General features: G+C 39.4%; 1 protein-coding gene across 6 annotated transcripts in view; it reads left to right on the forward strand.

Annotated features, from left to right (window-relative positions):
* The window catches only part of LOC129698258 (centrosomal protein of 63 kDa-like), an 85,658-nt gene that overhangs the window by 29,449 nt on the left and 33,127 nt on the right, over positions 1 to 23,082 (forward strand). For 2 of the 6 annotated variants that reach the window (XM_055637286.1, XM_055637287.1), the window contains exons 5-8: positions 83 to 154; positions 5,197 to 5,436; positions 8,393 to 8,538; positions 20,031 to 20,144. In XM_055637286.1, the coding sequence (XP_055493261.1) occupies positions 83 to 154; positions 5,197 to 5,436; positions 8,393 to 8,538; positions 20,031 to 20,144 (572 nt within the window). The remainder of the gene's footprint in view (positions 1 to 82; positions 155 to 5,196; positions 5,437 to 8,392; positions 8,539 to 20,030; positions 20,145 to 23,082) is intronic. The other 4 variants (XM_055637288.1, XM_055637291.1, XM_055637289.1 and 1 more) reach the window with 4 other exon arrangements.

The following is a 23,082-nucleotide window of genomic DNA, read 5'->3' on the forward strand; positions in this document are numbered from 1 at the left end:
TGAATAATGGAATAAAACTCAATGGTGTATAGTCCTTGTTGCACGGATATCAGATACAATGATTTGTTATTGTATTCTTTAGCTCTATCAGTTGCATAGCACCTACGGAAAGCTGCAAAAACATCAACTAAAGCAAGCCAAGGAGACATTCAAGGTAAATCTGCAGATGGGTTGTGTGTTTGGAGCACGTTAAGCTCTCCAAAAAGTTGGACTTTTTTATTTCTATGCAAGGAGTATTGGTGGAAAAAGCGGATGGACTTAGAATTTAGATTGATGCTTGGGACTACAATGTTGTGGTGTTTAAACGTGGTTGCAGGAGGGACATGACTGGCAGCTCAATGTCCCAGCATTTCGATTGTTTCAGACATGATCATGAGGTAGGCAAAAGAGGTCACCACGGAACCCAGAGAACATACTGGAAGGTTCATCTGCTGAGACTATATTATGGGTGGAGCTTCGAAATAAAAAATGTGTAAACACTCTAATAGGATTGTACTATAGGCCCCCATAGCAAGCAGGGAACAGATTACCGAACAATGACAAAGCAATATGGGTTGGCTAAGTGGAGGGGGTTTTTTTCTCAATATTGACTAGAACTTGCTCAATGCCAAAAGCTTTAGAAAGGGCAGAATTTGTGAGGTGGATCCAAGAGGGTTTTTTGAAATAGTATGTGGGAACAGATTGAATCTTGTGTTGTGAAATGAGCCTTGTCAGGTGATCAGTGTTTCAATGGAAAAGCATTTTGAGATAGTGATCACAAGTTTAAGATTGTTTTGAATAGGGAGAAGGCTGGACTTTACGATAAGACGCTATACTGGAGTAAGGCAAAATACATTGTTCTTCGGCAGAAGCTGGGGGTGGTGGTACACTGGGAGCAATTGTTATTGGGTAAAAGTCCACATCCAACATTGGGAGTTGTTTAAAGGCTGGTCGATCGATGTTCAGATTTGTATGTTCCAATAAGGTGGTGGGATCGGATGACGAAATAAGCGAAGCTTGGATTACCCCAAAGAGGTCAGTGGTAGGGAAACTATTGGAGAGGATTCTTTGGGTTAGAATTTACTCCCATTTGCAAGAGAATGGATTAATTAGGGACAGTCAGCATGGCTTTGTAATGACATAGAAAATGCATCAATAGCAGGAGTAGGCCATTCGGCCCTTTGAGTCGGCACCGCCATTCAACATGATCATGGCGGATCATCCAAAATCATATCCCGCTCCAGCTTTCTCCCCATAAGGAGAAATTGGTTCAGGTAGCCCAAAGAACTGTATCTAACTCTCTCTTGAATACATCAACATGACAGGTCATGTCTAACTAACTTGATCACATTTTTTGAGGAGGTAATCAGAGGTGGATGTTTTGTTTCGTTTAGAGATACAGTTTAGTGGAAACAGGCCCTTTGGCCCACCGAGTCCGTGCCGACCAGCAATCCCAGCACATTAACACTATCCCACACCCACTAGGGACAATTTACACTTATACAGATCTAATTAACCTACAAACCTGCGTGTCTTTGGAGTGTAGGAGGAAATCGAAGATCTCAGAGAAAATTCATGGGGAGAATGTACAAATTCCATACAGTTCGATCTTCATGTTTGGCACAGACATTGTCGGCTGAAGGGCCTGTTTTGTGCTATACTGTTCTATTTTCTAAAGTACTTTGCTTCTTATCATGAAGTTATGTAATGATTTGGATTGAGTCATCAAAATCATTCTTGCTGAGTCTTCATGTTAATTTCCCACTTCTTAACTGGAGTAAACTTGTAGCAAAATCTCTTGCAGATGGCTCGGCTCACCTGTCAATCGCAGTTGATGAAAATATCCACCTAACAGTAAACTAACACCTCCCATTAATTTATTGTTGCATTTAAAATGTTGCAGCATTCAATGCTGCTTTGTGAGCAATGTTTTCAATGTTTTGCCTTTGCAGTTCCCTGACCAATGTTGCATGTTGCGGTCTCCACATTTGTTGAGGGAGTTTTAAAGCTGAATGTGCAGTTTTCCTCCTTATCAAAAGTGATGATGCTACAGCCAGGAAAATCTTTTGTTTACTAACCTTAGCACAAAGTAGATGAATAAGGAAAGTTTATCCCCCTCCATAAAATGCATCCTTGGTCATAACCTCTCTTTAAACGTATCTATGCAATTTCTTTGACATGCCACAAAATGGTTCTTTTTTTTTGGATATGTTTGTCCAACTAGTTTAACGCCTAGCTGATTTCCTGCAGACATGTGATGCACAAATTTTCAGTTTTTCTTTATGGTTCAGGCAGAACAAAAGTATTTGGATCAAGGTCATCTTGCAGACCTCTGGTAATGGATATCTGTCTTGTTCAATTTGGACACCTTTTAAAAAGCTAGTGCTCATCCTCTTTGATTCACTTGTTATACTTCTTATAGTTTATTTTGAGTTCAATGCATCACAGGGACCATGTTTGATGCATTTTTTTATTTATTGTGGCAATGAATATTATATCCTCACTGGGGCCAGGAAGCTCTGCACTGATGATGTTATTCACAGTGTCAACACAAAGCTTATTTTAAAGCTAGAGCAAGAACTCCAAAGATCTTATCTTTGTAAAATGACATCTTCAGTGAATTTAATTTTGTAATTAATCAAGTAATTGTCCATAATTACTTCTTCCCATACATGGTTAAACATAGAAAATAAGTGCAGGAGTAGGCCATTCAGCCCTTTGAGCCAGCACCGCCATTCAATATGATCATAGCTCATCATCCAAAATCGGAACCCAGTTCCTGCTTTTTTCCCCCATATCTCTTGATTCAGTCAGCCCTAAGAGCTAAATTTAATTCTCTCTTGAAAACATCCAGTGAATTGGCCTCCACTGCCTTCTGTGGCAGAGAATTCCACGGCTAAAGATGTTGCAGGTAAATATGATGAAATGATCAAAAAGGCCATAAATGCCTTGCATAAATGGTCGCATCTTTGTGTGCTGATAGATGTAGCAAGGCCCAGCAGTGAAAGTGGATGGAAACATAACTAATTTATCAACATTAGAAGTATAGCACCCCTTTGAAGCATATTATTTTCAACTTGAAGCTTTGGTTTTATCATAAGAACAAATCTCACTCAATCTTCTGTGCAAATATCAATCACAAGCTGCAAGAAAAAGTTGTTACATTGGGAAAAGATTGAAATCTTCAGTTCTTGCGTCATTCTCTGCATAAAAAATCTATTAAGATTTTCATTTGAGTAGATTATTCCAGAATTTTGTCTTAGTTCCAAATTTGTATCAAATATATTCAAAGTTATATTCATCACCTTGTCATAAAATAATAGAATATTGCAGAGTGTCATATGAAAGATGTGGTCCAGCAATTCTTTGCATTATCCCACAAATGTAGTACTATGTCATCATAACCAGCCACGATGAGAACAACTTCTGGCCATGGATGCATTGGATGTTCTTTCATGTTCTCCAATGTATGATTAATATTGTGACATTTGTCAGTCATGTTTTCAGTTGCATTTAATGGCTCCGTTCTTAATTGTTGGTATCGTGGCAGCATCTCTTGCAAATGGAAAAGTATTTATTTGGGTATTTCATATTTTGGGGTTTCATATAAATTTTAAATTCACTGATGTTAATTTACAAAGGCAAGATCTTCGGGGTTCTCTCTCTGGCTCTAAAATAAGCTTCATGTAGACACTGTGAATAGCATCATCATTGCAGAGCTTCCTGACCCCAATGAGGATCCAATACTTATTGCTTCATTGAAAGAAAACACATGGTACATGGTCACCATTTTGCACTGAATCCAAATATATGGGTGATCAGTGGTCAGCGTGGGCTGAAGGGCATGTTACCATGTTGTATATCTAAACCAAAATACCTCCATATTAGTACCACTTGCATTGTTATGCTTGTATTGAGCCTTGTCTGTGCTATCACCAATGAAATCGTTTTATACATATTTTAGGTTTGTGTCTGTCAGTGCCTGAAGACTATGTATGCGCTGGAAAAACTAACCTTTTATTTTGAAAAATGGGATTATATTTGCCTCTCTTAGTTCTTTGAACACATCAAATTATAGTATTTGGAAATATAAATTGTACTTTTTAATATTTTCTGGAAACATGAAGTGTTTGAAGTATAACAGTAAATACAATAAATGGAGATTTATCGAATCAAAACTATTGGCATAGAAGCATATTCAACATTTTCCAGGTTGCCAAATGCAATTTCTCGCTGCAACTTTCCTTCTACAATCAATAAGTTTGCTCTACCTTCTTCGCTTTGAGCCTCTTGCTGCCATCATACCTCTTCTATCAGCAAGTTAGCCTCCTGCTGCCATCATACCTCTTCTGTCAGCAAGTTGGGAATTAGCTCTTCTACAGCTTGAATCTTTTTTACTGAAGCCTTGGCAATGCACAGTCATTTCTGTTAAATTTGGTAAGAAACCTTCCTCTCTTTGTGATAATTTAGGGCATTTTTTACAGTTTAGTAAATCTTCTTAAAACATATTGATGCAATGTCACTAGCAGTACATGCTGTATGTATACCAGTCGAATCAATGTTTATCTTTTAAAAAAATATATTGAAATTCTTTATGATTTTTGTTTTCAACTTGTTCCTGAGCTATATTCTCTGCAGAGCACAAAAAGTGCCATGAGTGTTCTCTCTTGAGTATTTTGGGCACAAGCAACAGGATTAGCTTCAGTAAAATATATTCTGGCAATTGTCTAAATGCACACTTAAGTGAACAGTCAAAACAAAATTTATCTTTTTTAAATATATATTTAAATCCGGGGTGATTTTTAAAATTAAATTTAAACACGATTGCTAATTGATTTACGCGTTTGAAGAAAAAAGGAACAGCCCGAATTTCAACACCTTATTAATTTGAAGTGGAAAAGTTCAGGTGTTTTGGACCGCTTAATTCTAAAGCAATTTTTGACTGTGCCAACATTCATATCTTTAGATTACAGCTCTTGCCAACGAACCACTAAAAGTTACCAATTTTCAATTGGAAAAATAATGGTGAAATAAACATGGTTACAAACCAAATAGTAGAGCAAGAATATGTGTTGGTGACATTGTGTAATTTGTTTATGAACTAATTCTATTATAGATAGGGAGAAACAGTATTCACTCTTTATTACCAAGTTTTTAAGATCAAAACAAGTTTATTTTTATCCTGCTGAGAATTTACATTTGACATTTTTTCCAAAGCAACAGCCCCAAAGTTCTGATGCCAAATTGAATAATTGGAAGCAGATAGAAATATGTGAATCAGAAATAAAATATCTGAGGACTTGTGTGGCTTGTGCTCAGGAGACTATCAGGAGTGATGAGGCCAGCATTGAACAAATGAAGAGTACTATTGAGCAAAAGACTACACAAGAAGAATTGCACCAGGAGGAGCAGCAAAATCTCTTGGAAAAGATTAAATGTTACCAGAAGAGATGTCAGGTATGTGAAGTTAGAAATAAGCGTGAGTTGAAATGTGATGGTAAAGTTAAGTAGTTTTAATTCTTGAACAATCGCAACAAAGGTGTATAAATATCTTAGTAGCCTTTAAACAAGATTGAGCCAAGAGGTTTCCCAGAATTTGTTACATTATTTAAGTTCTGTTTTCATTAACATTAGATGATCGATGAAGCAGAGACGATAGTTAAATATTTAAGCCCATACAGTCAAGATAGTTTAATCTGTATAATTCCTTCAAAATCTTCAAATTATTTGATTTGCCATTGATGGCTCAAACGCACTTGTGTGTCTCCTGTGACGTATAATGAGCACCACCAGCAGTAACGACGATACAATTCTGTCGTTTACAAGTCACATCTAAGTATAACATGCTTGGAGTTCACAGTCTAAAAAATAATTAATCCAATGTTAATGGGGGGGGGGGAAGTATAACAAACTCAAGGTGTTAATTTCTTAATCAAAAGCAATGCATGATATTTTGTTTCTACTTCCTTTTTTGGGTCAGAAGGAGTTTATTTTTCTAACTATGTACAATTGGATATTTTAGAAAGAATAGCTTGAAAATGGCAATAAAGAACATTTTATAAAAATATTCTGTCCATTTCTCCCTTAAGTTGTTGGATTTTGATTATATATTCTGAAAAGTGTTTGCTTTTCATAGCTAAACTGGCTACATAGCGATTTACAATTTTAAATCCAAATGCAACATTTACTAGATGCACAGTAGCACACTTCGATTATATTCAATTTGTCAGTTATACTCCAGAGTGAATTCGGCATTGACAAAAATTGTATATTCAAGAGATAATCGACCCTACAGTTAACTGTACATGAATGTCTAGATTTTAAACTTCTACATGTGCATTTATTGCAAAGCAATTGAATACCTATTATGGGTCTGTGTACTTTCCAACCAAGCTGCAGGTCTGTCTTCAGTTTCGGTTAAAATACCAGGCTCAGCCTTGTTCCCACTGACAGATACTAGATCTTTACAATATATTTTCCTAGAGCAACAAAAATCTGTTGTTTGTTTTCTTTAACCTATTGCCTGTCAAAGCAAGATTTCCATTGGATGTAGATAGTATTTGGGCTAGAACCACTGAAAATAGTTTGTTCACATTTATTGTCACATGCATCAATTAAGGTACAGTGATATTTGAGTTGTCACACAGTCATGCCAGTAAAAAGAACGCAATACACAATAAATACATAAACATTCACCACAATGGAATCAACATTCCTCACTGTGATGGAAGGCAATAAAGTTCAGTCATCTTCCTCGTTTGTTCACCCGTGGTGGTTGGAGCCATTGAACGGGGCCGTTGCTGACAGTCCGCTGTTCAAGCCCTCTTGTCGGGATGATAGAAACTCCACGTCAGGACGGATCGGAACACTCCGCAGCATGGAGCTCCCAAGTCGGCCTTTTCTTACTGGAGACCACGGCTTCACGGTGTTAAAGTCCACAGGCCCCGCGGTCGGAGCACTTCCACAGTGATCCTCGGCAAAGGATCGCCCGCTCCGCGATGGTAAGTCCGCGCCGCACTAGCGGTTTGAAGCTCCGGGCCGGTCTCCAGGAAAGGCTGCACCAATCCATTTGTTAGGCCGCAAAGGGGGGGACGGAGAAAGATTTCATCTCCGCCGAAGTAAGTGACAGAAAAAGGTTTCCCCCTATTTTTTTTCACCCCCATCCCCCACAAAAACATAACCGAGAAACATTAAAATATAAATTTTAGGCACACTAAAGGTAACAAAAAAAAAGTCGAAACAACACATAGGGTTCTGACGAGGCTGCCATCTCGGCGCCACCCAGTGGTCAGTCAGACAACATTTCTGACTGTCAAAGAGACAACATTTCTGTGTTTGCCCATAAGTTGAGGGACTATAACAAGTCCAAATTCCTAGAACAATTTCAAAGTTACAGGGAATATCCCAACTGCTCTCCTGTGCTGCCCTACTGGAGCCTAATTGCTACAATTGACCCGCAGTTATACCGGAGTAGTTGGCTGCTGAACTGCAGAGTCCACTCATTTGAATGGAGTGAATGTTAAGAGGGATAAGTGTGAACATAGAATATTTAACTTTCTAAACTAAACAAATTTGCTTTACTATTTTAATTGTTTAATTACATTAGTTGTTACTTTAGGTCCTTAAAATTAATTTAAATGTCAATGTCAAATAACAGAGTTGACGTGGAAAAGCTTTTCCCACTGAGAGTAGGGAAGATTCAAACAAGGGGACATGACTTGAGAATTAAGGGACTGAAGTTTAGGGGTAACATGAGGGGGAACTTCTTTACTCAGAGAGTGGTGGCTGTGTGGAATGAGCTTCCAGTGAAGGTGGTGGAGGCAGGTTCGTTTTTATCATTTAAAAATAAATTGGATAGTTATATGGATGGGAAGGGAATGGAGGGTTATGGTCTGAGCGCAGGTATATGGGACTAGGGGAGATTATGTTTCGGCACGGACTAGAAGGGTCGAGATGGCCTGTTTCCGTGCTGTAATTGTTATATGGTTATATGGTTATATGGTTGAGGTGCTTTTGAATGTTCCTTCATGGCAAGGGATTCGGAAGTATTCGAAGTCCACACTTCTTGACAGATTTGTCAGTCGAATTTGCGGGCCATACTTTGCCAACTGTCAGTTCTTTTTTTGGGTCTTTTCTTGGGATGTTGTTCTGGCCATCACCCCACTGTCCTGCCTATCATATTGTTGTGATAATGTCACACTGGGTCCTACCACTGTTGCCAGTTAAATCAGGATAGCTAGAGATGGTAAGGAAAAAAAAAAGAACAAAAGCATGTTACAATGTGGTCTGCAGTGAGTGTAAATAGCTTGTCACTATGTGCAACCTTTAGTCCCCATAGTGATAAAATGTGAAGACTCTTAATCATGTATCACAGAGTGGTAATCTAATTCAAATATCGATCTTGTATATCTAGAAAATGGAATTAAAACTTTCGGACCTGCAAACGGAATTGGAATCACGAGATGATCTATTACAAGTGAACCACTTGGAGCAGAAACAACTACGGAAGGAGCTCGCCAGGGTCAGACAATCCATAATGCAAAAAGATGATTTCTCAAGGTGAGTGTGCAGAGGCTGACAAATAATTACAATCTACAATTCTATAGGACGATTTTAAAATTACACTTGGATGCAGGATTTTTTTTAGATCTGAATCAGGAAAAAAATGAACATTTTCAATTGAACAGAAAATTGGACCAATGGTAGTAATTTTATCACAACTTTATCTGTATGTTTACAAAAGGTTTTCACTGATTTCTGTAGGTATTTTTTCCACCTATTTTTAAATATAGGTTTAAAAATGAAACGGGGGAAGAGGCAGTAAATCCTAACTTGGGTCACAATTGCTCCTCCATGATTTTTGAATACATTTGAGCTCCACTGAAGCTTTATCATGTGCCACATTAAGGCTGGCAATCAAAGGCAGATGATTGGCATGCTAACTAAAATACATTTATATTCTGCTAGATACTGAAATATATAGAAACATAGAACATAGAAAAATAGGTGTAGGGGTAAGCTATTCGGCCCTTCTAGCCAACACCGCCATTCAAAAAGTTCATGGCTGATTATCTAAAATCAGAACCGCGTTCCTGCTTTTTCCCTATATCCCTAGATTCATTTAGCCCTAAGAGCTAAATTGAACTAACACTCTCTTGAAAACATCCAGTGAGTTGGCCTCCACTGCCTTCTGTGGCAAAGAATTACACAGATTCACAACTTCACAAATTCCATGGATTCACAACTTTCTGGGTGAAAAAGTTTTTCCTTATCTCAGTCCTAAATGGCCTACCCCTTATCCTTAAACTGTGACCCCTGGTTCTGGACTCCCCAAACATCAGGAACATTTTTCCTGCATCTTGCCTGTCCAATCCTATAAGAATTTTATGTTTCGATAAGATTCCCTCTCATCCTTCTAAATTCCAGTAAATACAAGCCCAGTCAACTCATTCTCTCATCATATGTCAGTTCTGCCATGCCGGGAATTAACCTGGTGAACCTACACTGCACTCCCTCAATAACAATAATGTATTTCCTCAAATTAGGAAACCAAAAGTGCACACAATACTCAGCAAGGCCCTGTAGAACTGCAATAGGACCTCATTGCTCCTAAACTCAAATCCTCTCACAATGAAGGCCAACATGCCATCAGCTTTCTTCACTGCCTACTGTACCTGCATGACTGATGTACAAGCACACCCAGGTCTCGCTGCACTTTCCCTTTTCCTAATCTGACACAATTCAGTCTGAAATGGGTCTCGACCTGAAATGTCACCCATTCCTTCTCTCCAAAGATGCTGCCTGTCGCCCAAACTATCCAAGTCAACCTGCCTGACCAGCCTCATAGCATCCTTATTGCAGCTCACACTGCTGCCAGCTTTGTGTCATCCGCAAACTTAGAGATGTCACATTCCTTTGTCTAAATCGTTAATATATATATTGTAAATAACTGAGGTCCCCATTGGAAGCCTTGACGCACCCCAACGTCCATAAATGTTTCAAGTTTTCAAACAGTTAAGTGCCTGACCAATGCCATGAACAAAATTCATTCTGTATGTTTTTCTATGATTCTTGTCAGATAAAGCATTGGTTCCATCCATGGAAAATCATATTTGTCAAATAATTTCTTGTTGGTCTTTAACTACATAACCCAATATCAGGGTTATGGAAACGCTTTAATGTTCAGTTTCCAAATATATTCAAAGACAAACCATTTGTAGATCGACACCTGTGTAACCAAGGTTGTTCTGGAGATCAGAATGCCCTCAGGCATCTAAGGAATGTTTGCAGCATTACGCTGTAGCCAGCAAGCGAGGTGGGAGGGGTAAAGTGAAAGCAGGATCGTTAAACTTTGAGAAGGGGAATAAAATTGTAAAAACTGGGGAAATTAGTTCCATGGGGTCAAGGGGGAGGGGGGGGGAGGAATTGGGTAAAGGGGGTCAGCTTGAGCAGCAGAAAAATAGGGTGCACATTTTGAGCTGGGTGGTGAGTTACATCACTGTGCTGAAAAGGCGCTAGTCTGTTCGACTGCACCATACTTATCTCATTCCAGCTGTATGGTATCAGAGTTTCAGGAAATCTGGCATATAATGCCTAACTTAAAATGCTGGTAAAACTTTAAGCCTCCTTGGTGGCACGTTAACTGCCTCCTTTCAGTTCACCCCAGTTAAAACTGGAAATGGATGCAATGCTAGTGGGTTTAGGATTGAGTTACCAATTGGTATTGCTGAGTGTTTAGGAAAGTAGTAAGAATGAAATCTCATGAATGTCAAACTATCAGTTGCCATTCCTCATGTTTTTGATATGTTCACTCTTTGTGTAACAAAACTGTAAGCATTGTTTCTCATTGAACAGCCCCATCTATATATTAAAAATGATGAGAGCTCTTGGGATTCCAAAAATGCTCTGCATCTCGTGGTGCTGTGTTATGGCTATAACTTTAAGTAATAATCCTGTCTACTTTCTGGCATCAAACTCGTGCTGTAACTCTCATGGGGCCTTATTAACAGCAGTATCAGCAAGGTATTTGATCATTTGATAACTTTAAACCTAAAGACTACTAAATTATTGAAGTAGAATAGTAGTATGATTAGCAAATTGTAATTTAGTTTGCTGTGCTTCTTAAAAAGAAAACAGTGGGGACTCCAAAACCAAGTAAGGACAAGTGACTGCAGATACTAGAATTTGTGATAAAGAATGGAGAGTAGTTGAAGAAACCAGCAGGTCACCTGCATCTGCAGAGGGAAATGGAGACAATTAAAATTGAATTGACATTTTGGGTATAAACTCTACATCCAAGCTGAAAGAGTAGAGGTAAATTAACCAGCATAAGGTAGGGGGGAGAGATGGGGCACAAGCAAAGAAGTTAGAGGCTGAGGGATTGGTGAGGAGGTATTGACTTGCAGATGGAGCAAAGTAGGGAGGGAAGGGTGGAGACGGCAACAGAGGCTGGGTGATGATGTGCAGAAAAAAAGCGTCCGATTCTGGAATCTGATTAGAAAGGAAGGTGAAGAATATGATATGTATATGAAGGGGTGGTTCATGAAGGGGTGGTTGTTAATGGAAACGACCGTGAAAGGGGAGGGGTGAACAGTAGAGGGTTTAAGTGGATCCAGTGGTAGGAATATGTGAGGGGGAGGGGGGGTGTGAAGAAGCAGGGTGATAAAGACCTGCTGATATTGTGGGAAGATAGGGGTTAAGTGAGAGGACTGTGGTAGATAGGAGGAGAAAGTAGGGACAGGTGGGGATGTAAGTTACACTCAATTGGAGAATTCTGTGTTTGTGTCACTTTATTGTCGAGCAGAATACGAGGTGCTGTTCCTCTAGTTTGTGTTTGGCCTTGACTTGGCAGTGGAGGAGGCCGAGGACAGACAGGTCGTTATTGGAAGGGGAAATAAAATAGCAAGCAACCGGGAAATCACGATGGCCATTGTAAACCGAGCACAGGTACTCGGCAAAGCGATTCCTGGTCTGTGTTTGGCCGCACTGATTTAGAGGAGGTCACATAGAAAGAGTTAAATGTAATAGATGAGATTGAAGGAGGTGCAGGTGAATCTCTTTCTCTCCTGGATGGACTGTTTCGGTCCCTAGCTAGAGGGGATGAAGAATGTGTAGTGACAGTTGTTACACCTATGGTTGCTGGGAAAAGTACATGGGGAGGGTGAGGAATGGGTGGGGAGATATGAATGACCAGAGGGTCAAGGAGAAAGCCATCCCTGCAGAAAGGGTTGGGGAGGGTGATTGGTGGTGGGATCAAGTTGTTGCTGGCAGAAATGTTAAAGAATGATGTACTGGAAATGGAGGCTGGTGGGGTAAAAGGTAAGAAATAAAGGAAGACTACCCAGTTCTCTCTGGGGGTAGGTAGTGTGAGAGCAGAAGTGTGGTGTATAGAGGAGATACGGTTGAGGACTTGGTCACCCACAGTAGGGGGGAAGCTATGTTTCCTGAAAAAAATATGTCCTGGAGTGGAAGGCCTCATCTTGAGAACAGGATTGACAGAGACTTTGCGCAAAAGCGATGGCATCCTTACAAGAGACTGGGTGGGAGGTGACGTGGCCCAGGATAGCTGTGGGAGTTGGAAGTTAGTGTTAGTGAGTTGCAAGTTTTTTGTGGGATACAATGTGGAGCTGTGCGTTCAAGGGGGGGGGGGGGGGGGGGGGGGGGGGATGAGGTTGGAATGGATGAGAGGAACAGAGCAGACAAGGTGGTTGATGCCACGTTGACAATAAAAATGAAAAGGTCAAGAGAGGGTACAGAATCAAAAGTCATAGAGGTACGGGTGTCGGGATTCAAAGGAAGAGGTGGAGACAGTGGACTGGGAGAGCTGGGAAGGGAAGGGGAAAGAAGGAGTAAGCAGGGGCTACCTGAAATTGGAGAAGTCAATGTTCATACCGCTGGTGTGTAAACTACCCAAGCAAAATATGAGATGTTGCTCCTCCAATTTACGGTGGGCCGCACACTGGCCTTGGAGGAAGCCCAGGACAGAAAGGTCGGATTCGGAATTGGAGGGGGAGTTGAAACGCTGAGCCGCCGGGAGATCAGGTTGGTTTTTGCAAACCGAGCGGAGGTGTTTGGCGAAGCGATTGCCAAGCCTACGCTTGGTCTCACTGATGTAGAGCAGCGGACACCTAGAGCAGCGGATGCAATAGATGAGGTTGGAGGAAGTGCAGGTGAACCTCTGCCGCACCTGGAAAGACTGTTTGGGTCCTTGGATGGAGTCAAGGGGGGAGGTAAAACAACAAGTGTAGCATTTCCTGCGGTTGCAAGGGAAAGTGCCACGAGGGGGGGTGGTTTGGGTGGGAAGGGACAAATTGACCAGGGAGTTACGGATGGAGCAGTCTCTGTGGAAAAAATGATTGGAGACATTAATTGATTTTTGTTAATTTGAGATTGGTTTTCCATCAAGGCAGAACAAAGATATGGGAGGAACATTCACAGGATTAATTTGGTTATTATTGATCAATTGATTCGAATAAAGGAATTTAAATTAAATGTCATTTTATTGAAGGAGGAAGCAGTTTAAGGGTGGTATAGTGGCACAGTTAGAGGAGCTGTTGCCTCACAGATTCAGGATTCAATCTCATCCTCTGATGCTGTGTGTGTGGTGTTTGCAAATTCTCACGGGTTTTCTCCGCATTCTCTGATTTCATCTTACATTTCAATAGTTGGTATATTAATTGTGCAGATTGGTAGATTAATTGGTTATTATAAATGCAGGTTTTTCTAGATGTGGAAACAATTTCTGTCGAGTTAAATAGGGCCATGGAATCCTCTGTTTTTATCAGAACACATTTCAAAGTTTCCATATTTTGGAATAATTTTTAATACCTACTTTCATCCATATTATGAATAAACAGTTACCTCCTGCTACATAAGCTTTTACAGCAGAAAAGGTCCTTCATGTGCACAGATTATACAACTGCCTTGGTGATAACAGGATCAGACTCAATTTTGACCATGGTGTCACTCGATATCCACGCACTGCCCAATTTGCGTCAGTAGATGTTGATCAGGTGCAAACTCGTTCTCCGGCAATGTAATGCCATTACTTGCATGCCAGATTAAATTATCTAACTCAATATTGATTTACATGCCGGATTAAATTAACTAACTCAATATTGATTAGGTGTTAAATACGGGTTATATTTACACAGAAGGTTTCCTCCATTCTTTTTGACAGTAAATCATTGACGAGCAATACACACATACCAAATCACATTTTTAGATCCCAAAAACTGCAATCAAGTTTTAAACTCCAGAAAATTCCTTATATGATCATTCGTGCAGTTTCTGGCAGATGTAAATTCACCTGTGTTTATCTGCCAGCTCTTTGCTGCACAGCCATCAAGTGGCACAGTGGGCATGGTCTTCACCAAATAATAACATCAGATCAAATGCAGATAGCAATACATGGATGGCCTTTTCTGACCTTGCCATACCCTCTGACTCTATCAACAAAAGGGGACTGTGGAACACTGTCCTCAAATTCCACAGCCCCATGAAATTAATTTTCCATCTTACACTTTCCCCATGACAACATGCAGCATTATATTAGCTAATGGTCCACAACAGAAAAAATTATCTGATGTCAAACATGACTGTTGTCCTAACAATTTTCATGATTATTCAGTGTAATATGCCTGCATTAACGTACACTCGGAGGGTGAGCTCCAAACCCTCAAAGATGTATTCACTGAAGCATATGAGACATTGCACATCAATACTACAATTAATGGAGCACCATTATTCATATATTGAGAAAGGCCAACATTGAAGATGGTCTGACACATTTATCAGACCACATTGTTAACATACCAGACATCAGATTCCAAAATCAGGCACATTATTCCAAAATCCTCTTACAGGAAGAGATTATTAGATGGACTTGGAAGCAGATTAAGGGATGTGATTCCAGCGAATCTCTGACTGCTCAGAGTGGAGACGGAGTGTGATGATGTAAAGAACATCTGCAGTTCAGAAGCAAGAGGAAGTCCTTCATCAGCAATGGAAAGAGTGGATCACTTCACAAATTATCTAACTGTCCTCCCTGTCAGCCACTATCAGCTCCACCTGTGGAAAAAATCTGCAGTTCGCACAATATTCTCACCCGTCACTTCAGACACCACAAAACCACTGGAAGTGATTACTCCTCATGAGGAATTGCCGAAGAAGAAGAGAAAAAAAGCAGCAGGGATTCAGTGACAAATTCACCATGACAGCTAAACAGTAGCAACGCACATGATGGCTGCCTTGGGAAAGGGTAGGCTGTGGGAGAGAGAAGATAAGTTTTCAAATTTACAGAGTGTGATGTGGCCACATTGGTTAGTGTGATTCATATCATGAGCGATGCCTCTCGTCCAGGAGACACGCTCAACAGCCATTCAAAGAGTCAGAGTCATACAGCATGGAAACGGGCCCTTCCACCCAACTTGCCTACACCGACCAACATGCCCCATTTACACGAGTCCCATCTGCCTGCATTTGGCCCATATTCCTCTAAACCTATCCTATCCAAGTACCTGTCTAAATGCTTGTTAAGCCTTATGATTGTACCTCCTCTGGCAGCTCATTCCATATACCTACTACCCTTTGTGTAAAAAGGTTCTGATTCATCTTTCTCCCCTCAGGTTGCTGATGTCTGTCCTCCAGAAATAACACCCCACGAGCAATGAAAGAAATCAAGTTGATCTCACTAGATATGTAAACATGAGCCGTACACCACCATTAAGGTCTATACTGCCAATAACTGAAACTTTGTAAGGTGGGGAAGGTGTGTTCTGTAAGGTTTAGCTGCCATCTAAACTAGCTTGTTTTGAGCTGAGTGGCTGTTTAAAGTCTCAGAGTAGAAACTGTGGGAGTTTGTATATCATGTTTTGTTTGTGCCTCCCACTTTGTAGAGCTACGAGATCAAATTATGATGGAAAACAGTGTTGAATGATAGCTGACATCATTTGGTGTGTTATTGATGTTGGAAAAGTGTTTGATGCATTAGAATGTATCCCACCCTTTTGATGTTCAGTTCACAGTTCCACACATACTATCATTCCCACTAAGCCACAATAGAGTTCATGGGAGAGCAATAATTTTATGCATGTGTGCTTATCCGTTATTTCTCTTTTTCACAGATTTCCTGCAAATTATCAGGAAAAGTGCCATGCATTTAGGACAACCTGCCTAATTCAGATGTTTTGATTGATCAATTAAAGATCAAAATCAATATTTAAGCAAAAAAATGTTTACGGTGTAGACCATATAATTTTATCCAGATAATGAAAACGGAAATAAATTTGGAAGCATTCAGCAGGACAAGCAACATTTGAGGAGTCTGTCAATTAACCTTTGGGATTGGGAACTTTTCATCCAAACAAAAGGACAAAATTCAATGGGTTCTATTTTCATACATACATTTTGGTCTGCAACTCAATAGCTGTACAGTTATACAGTTCAAATAACACAAAGTGGCATGCACACGGTTTATTAGATTCAATTTTTTCATGAATTGGAAGCTAAAATGTCCAAAGAACAATTCAGATAAAATTATCAGCACTCAAAACAGGCAGAAATAAAAAATAAAATTTGGATATGTATATTCACAACCTTTTTTGCTCATCAAGATACTGAAGGAAAGGATCATGCAAATGCTGATTTGTAATTACAGTGACTGGTGAATGCTTTGCTGCTTTATGATTTGGAACACAACCAGGTGAAAAAGGCAAGGAAATGAGAAGCTGGCAAGGGAGCTGGGAATTGGATTTTGAAGCAGGAACAGACAGTGAAATACAATACAATATAAACAGTGTGGTGAATTTTGCAGGTCAATGCATTGCACATTTACACTATCCAGTGTAGCAACTGTGGGTTTCTGCACTGGAATTTAGTGTCAGGCAAAAAAAAAACAACACACTCTTTAGAGTATCTGTGAATTTTGCATCTGCTTAACCTTTCATTTTGAAGAATCTTTGAGCACAGAGTCTGAAGTCTCAACCTAGTTGTTGTGGTCAAAAAAAAAAGAAGAGAAGATGAAATGCAAGGGAGAAAAAAAAATGTATGCGGGTGGGACAATCAAAAATAACACACCAGTAAAAAGTCTATTTCACTGGAATAGATAAATAATACCATATCACAGTTTCACGTTATTAATTATTTATATACAGAATAATTTGGCAAAGTGCTATTTTTGCACTAGCATTGACAACATTCCTAAAAGTCAGATGCAAACTTTCTAGCTTCCACAACCATAGTTGCTGGGAGCTGTTGCTTGTTTTCCTTGTATACAATGGTGATATGTAAGCCTACTTTAGAATCCGGCCCAAGAACTTTTAATTAGGTTTCAGCTACTTATTAGTGTCAATATTATACTAGCAAGGATGCAATTTGTGGACTTGCACTTTTGTACAAAATGTTTATTTTGGTGATATAATTCGTCTATCATATTAAGGTTGTTGTAATTGAAGGAATAGTACATAAGATGCACCAAGAAAAGAAATATGACTATGAATAACTAAACGGGTAGAATCTTTGCTGGAGGAGGAAGGTGTAAAGGAAACACTGATATGGAAGGTGACATTGGCAGAACAATGGCAAAAATCTGATAGAATGGAAGTCTGCTTAGCAGATGGTGAGAAGTGTTGTCAAGGTGAAATGCAGCTGAAGTTATTGCACTTCTGCTGGATACTAGTTGATTGCCTCTCACCAGAAATGAAAGAAGGAGTTGAGATTGACATGGTGAAGAAAGAATGAAAACCGGCTACAAAAAATAGTGAAATTGTACAAATCGTGGCAAGAGAGCAGAAAACAATACTCCTGCAGTTATCAATACAGTTACCAGAATATATGGTGAGCGTGGATACCAGACTAATATTGAAATAAAGCTTTTCCAAAATCCCATTAACAGTCGGGCATCAGTCAGACCTATTTAAATTTCCTTGACATCAACTAACTGAATTGTGAGATTTTACTTAGATAGGAGAACTAAAAGTTAAAAAATGTAAATTAACTGTCCAAATTAAAAGTCTATTTCTCTTATAACATCTATTCCATTAAATTGGGATGTGGATGAGTTGGAATGTATATGGTTCAACTCTTTTGAGTCCAATGTGTATTCGAGCTCTCAAACCCTTAATAAATTTAAAGCGACTTAAAGATTAATTGCAGTTAATCATACAATTATAAAAATTGTGGCAATTGCAGTTTTACAAAAAATGTTATACCAATATCCCTGAACAGTGCTAAAAGGAAATGGAACGTAGAACAGTACAGCACAGGAACAGACCCTTCAGCCCACAATATGCCAAAATAATGTCAAGCTAATGGTTGGTCTTTGAGTGCAAGTATTTCCTTCCTCTCTTTTCCTCAACCCATTTCACCAGTCTTCCTTGCTACTCAAAACAAACAAGTTTTCTCCCTTTTCCAGTTCTAATGATACGTTAACTGTTTCTTTTTCCATGGACGTTGCAGGTTCTGCTTAGTGTTTCCAATATATTCTACTTTTGATGTATGAATTTTCACTCCGTCTTGCTGTTCATCGCTCAATATGCTTCCTTGCCCGATGCACCTCCCCAGATGCATTACTGCACATTGCTTTGTTTAAATTATTTTTATCATTTTTCTGCCCAACTGACCCATGTCCTCACATCTTCTTGCATGCCTAACACATGACCAGTTTTGGTATCCTCTACAAAATATCATCACCATGCCTGCTACATTTAGACCTATATTGTTAATTTATATGATGTAAGTCAAGCCACTGAGTTCTGCAGAGCCCAAATGGTAACCACTTTACAGTCACAAATAAATTGGATAATTTTGCAAAAACAGCAGTAGTATTTTGATCTCTGGTGTTTATCGTATTGATTCAGGATAAGATTCCTCTAGACAAAGATAACTCCAAACACCTTTCACCATAGTTACAGATAAAAGAGATAGTGCAACTCTATGATGTAGCTTATGAACATTTTTGACAAGTTCGAACAACCACTAATTAAATTTAACATGGCATAATTCCAGAAAATGTGACTGCAGATAAAGTTTATGAAGAAAAATAAACAAATGATGCTTTGAGGGGGGCAATGAGGCTTTTCGGAATATCCAGAAAGATTTGGATATTTTAATTTTTGATATAATCTAGATCAGTTCCAACTTTTTCCCGCTCAAAGCATATATATATATTTTTTAAATCTGGGTCCACAAGATCAATAGACACACCAGTAGGGAAAGATAGGGGAAAATAAGGGGGGGGAAGAGGAAGGAAAGACAGTTGAGGAAGAGAAGTGGGTGGCAGCGAAGGATTACCAGTATTTCTGGGGCATTTGTTCCAAATCTAATGCTGCCTCAAATATTGGCCAGAGATTGGCAGCATATCAAATTGAATTTCTAGTTTCAGTTTAAAGAGTTGAGTCCTAGGAGTCTAATATAGATTCTGTGCTCAGTGGAGCTAGGGCCTTTTCTGCATCTTCCTCTCCTTTGTACATCACTCTCTCTCAAACTGTTGTCCAATTGGTTGCAAATAAATAATCACTGTTTACCTGGACTTTACAATGGGCTGAATTGTCATACTATTTCTGTTTATTTTTTCTTTTGAAATATTTGGGCTTGTTGGATAAGTTATGAGTTTGTTAAAGGTGTAGTGATGAAACACATTAGACACTCAATGATATGCTAGGTGTTTCTGAACTCCATAGAATATAGCATTTAATATGATTGGCTTCCATTGTTACAATTAGATGTGACATTAAATCAAGATGCATCTGCTGGCAGAGTTGTATATAATAGATTAGGTAAGACTATTCTGGTAAAAATAGGAGAGTATATGGTTTATCAATCAATATTTCCATTGACCAGTACTACAAAGGCAGATCCATCAAGTTGCAGTTTGTGGCATCATGACCTGACCACATTGGTTGCTGTATTCACATGAGGACGGTAATTTCACTTCTAAAATATTGAGTTGGCTGTAAAACACTTGGGGAATCCTGATGGTGTGAAAGATTTTGTATATGTACATAAATCGTAGTTTATTTATTTAATTAAATGCATATTACTTATTTCTGCAGATCAATGGAACTAACTAATCTTGAAATGGAACTGAAGAGCACTTTGAAACAACTCGAGGCAAGCAGTCAGACTGAAATAGTGCTGCAGGAGGAGATCATGAGATTAAAAGCAGAGTAGGTGAAATGTGTTTATAGCTAATCTAAATGAAATCAGAGGAAAAATAAATCATTTTTAAAATGTATTATTTCTTCTGAGCACTGCCAGCAAGAGGTTTGATTTGGTTTTTATTCAAGGAACTCTGTTATACTTGTATTACACGAAAGAAAATTACACATGGACGTCCAATCTGCCAATCCAATTAGTGGTCTCCTGAAATGCCAAGTGGACAATGAGGTTGCCAACTTTAACTGATCTTTATGAGAAGGATGAAATGACTCCTTCCACCGTTTGGCTGCTCAAGGTATCAACTGCACTGTGGTTTATTTAGTATCTTCCATTTGTGGAGCAGGTGGACACATCATCATGGCCTTTGTGGATTCTGTTGATGTCCATTCACTATCCTCAAAGCAGGTCAAATTCAGCTCACTCAACTGTGGGCTGAGTATTGAATGCTTCCCATAATCTCTTTCATCGAGATAATGGTATGTGGAGGTGGCACAATTATTGGCAGCTGTTTCCTGGAAAGTCTACGTGATTTTAAGCACTTGGTGGTTTGCCAAGTGTTTGCGATTTAAGAGACTGATATTGCTTGTGATTGTTTCCATTTCATGGAGGATGTTGGAATGTCTGCCGTTGAGACGAAAGTGAAGTGATCCAGAATTGGTAGCCACTCAGCTGAATGATGTTAAGGATCTCTGCCATTATCAGCAGACTGTGATTTAGCTGCACATACATGATATTTGTGTGGTAGCCCACAATGCTCTTGAGATTTTCCAGACCAAGTTCATTCTTATCTGTATCTTTTTGAACAATTTTGGTTAAATGAGGCCATAAGAAAATGACCTCAAGGTATTTAAGATGAGCTTCAGGTGCCAGCTGCTTTCTGCAGGAGGTAAATTTAATTTATTCACCAGCATTCTTGTTGTTCAGGTAGAACATTGATATTGCCATCTGTCTGGATAGGGCTGGAGGCACAAGGTCCGGAAAAAGCATTGCATAGTTTCTTGTGGACATTGTACTTCATACATTGTCTTGGTGCTTGCCGGCAGTACAGTGTTGATGGCATTGTTGGACTTTGGAGATTTAATGAAAGGCATGCATGCAGGCCACTGTTGACTATTCACCCAGAGAGTTGTGAATTTGTGGAATTCTCTGCCTCAGAAGGCAGGGGAGGCCGATTTACTGGATGCATTCAAAAGAGAGTTGGATAGAGCTGTTTGGGCTAGCTGAATCAAGGGATATGGGGAGAAGGCAGGAACGAGTGGATGATCGGCCATGATCACATTGAATGGCGATGCTGGCTTGTTGGGCCGAATGGCCTACTCCTGCACCTATTTTCTATGAATCTATGTATTAATGTTTGGATAGTTTTGTCACAAACAGAGTTGCTGAACTTGCTGTTTTTCAAAACAATATTAATAATACCAAAAGTTTTGTAGCACTAAAAGTATGCCATGCAGAACTATATGTGATAATAAATCTATTAAGGGAACTCCAGTTTTTATCTGTCTCTGAAACCCCATGTTGGTGTCAACAGTGAATGTGATAAACTGGTTTCAACAATTTTTATACATTTTAAAGCCCACCTGTTCATTTGGTAAAGCATTTTACACTTGGTTTTTATCCATTTGGGGATGAGGCTTATAAATTATAGGGAAAAAAAGAAAGGTTAGACAGGAGCTTTTGGGAATCATTCTGCGATGTTCATGCTTTTCAGAGTGCAATAACTTAGTGTTGTCATACCAGGAATTATTTTGTATGTTGGTGGTAAATTTGTCAAAGCGTATTTCCTTTTAGGAGGACAGAAGATTCCTAGTTAACAATTCTAAAGATTCACTATCTCTGGTTCTTGTAACCTCCGAAGTGGGTCTATCCTGTCTAACCCCTTAGGAATTTTATGTTTCAATTAGTTTGTCTCTCGTTCTTTTAACATCTCTATGTTGGCCTTTAAAACAAGAGGAATCGAATATGGGAGAAAATAGGTCCTTCTGCAGTTGTACAGGGCCCTAGTGAGACTACACCTGGAGTATTGTGTGCAGTTTTGGTCCCCTAATTTGAGGAAGGACATTCTTGATATTGAGGTAGTGCAGCGTAGGTTTACAAGGTTAATTCCCGGGGTGGCAGAACTGTCATATGCTGAGAGAATGGAGCAGCGGGGCTTGTACACTCTGGAGTTTAGAAGGATGAGAGGGCATTTCATTGAAATATAAGATTGTTAAGGGCTTGGACACACTAGAGGCAGGAAACATGTTCCCGATGTTGGGGGAGTCCAGAACCAGGGGGCCACAGTTTAAGAATAAGGAGTAAGCCATTTAGAATGGAGACGAGGAAACGCCTTTTCTTACAGAGAGTGGTGAGTCTGTGGAATTCTCTGCCTCGGAGGATGGTGGAGGCAGGTTCTCTGGATGCTTTCAAGAGAGAGCTAGATAGGGCTCTTAAAAATAATCAGGGGATATGGGGAGAAGGCAGGAACGTGGTACTGATTGGGGATGATCAGCCATAATCACATTGAATGGCGGTGTTGGCTCGAAGGGCCGAATGGCCTACTCCTGCACCTATTGTCTATTGTCTTTCCCAATTCCAGAATCAATAAGGTGATTTTTTGCACTTGCATTACAAAATATCCCAGCTGTAGTCATTTCACTGGTGTTTGTGATCAATATCAAAGATTTGAATATGAATGTACGTCACGATTAGTAATGTTGCAGATGATACTAATGTGGGTGGCATTGTAGAGAGTGAAGATGGTTATCAAAGATTACAGTAGGATCTTGATCAGTTGGTTAAGTGAGCAGAGAAATGGTTAATGCAGATAAATAAATATGAGGTGTTGCATTTTGGGAAGTCTAACCAGGGGAGTGTTGTAGAGCAAAGGGATCCAGGAGTGCAGGTACATAGTTCCTTGAAAGTAGCATCTTGGGTCGATAAGATGATCAAGAAGGTTTTTGGCAC

The sequence above is a fragment of the Leucoraja erinacea genome, chromosome 6 (genome assembly GCF_028641065.1).
Source record: "Leucoraja erinacea ecotype New England chromosome 6, Leri_hhj_1, whole genome shotgun sequence".
In the NCBI taxonomy this organism is placed as follows: domain Eukaryota; kingdom Metazoa; phylum Chordata; class Chondrichthyes; order Rajiformes; family Rajidae; genus Leucoraja; species Leucoraja erinaceus.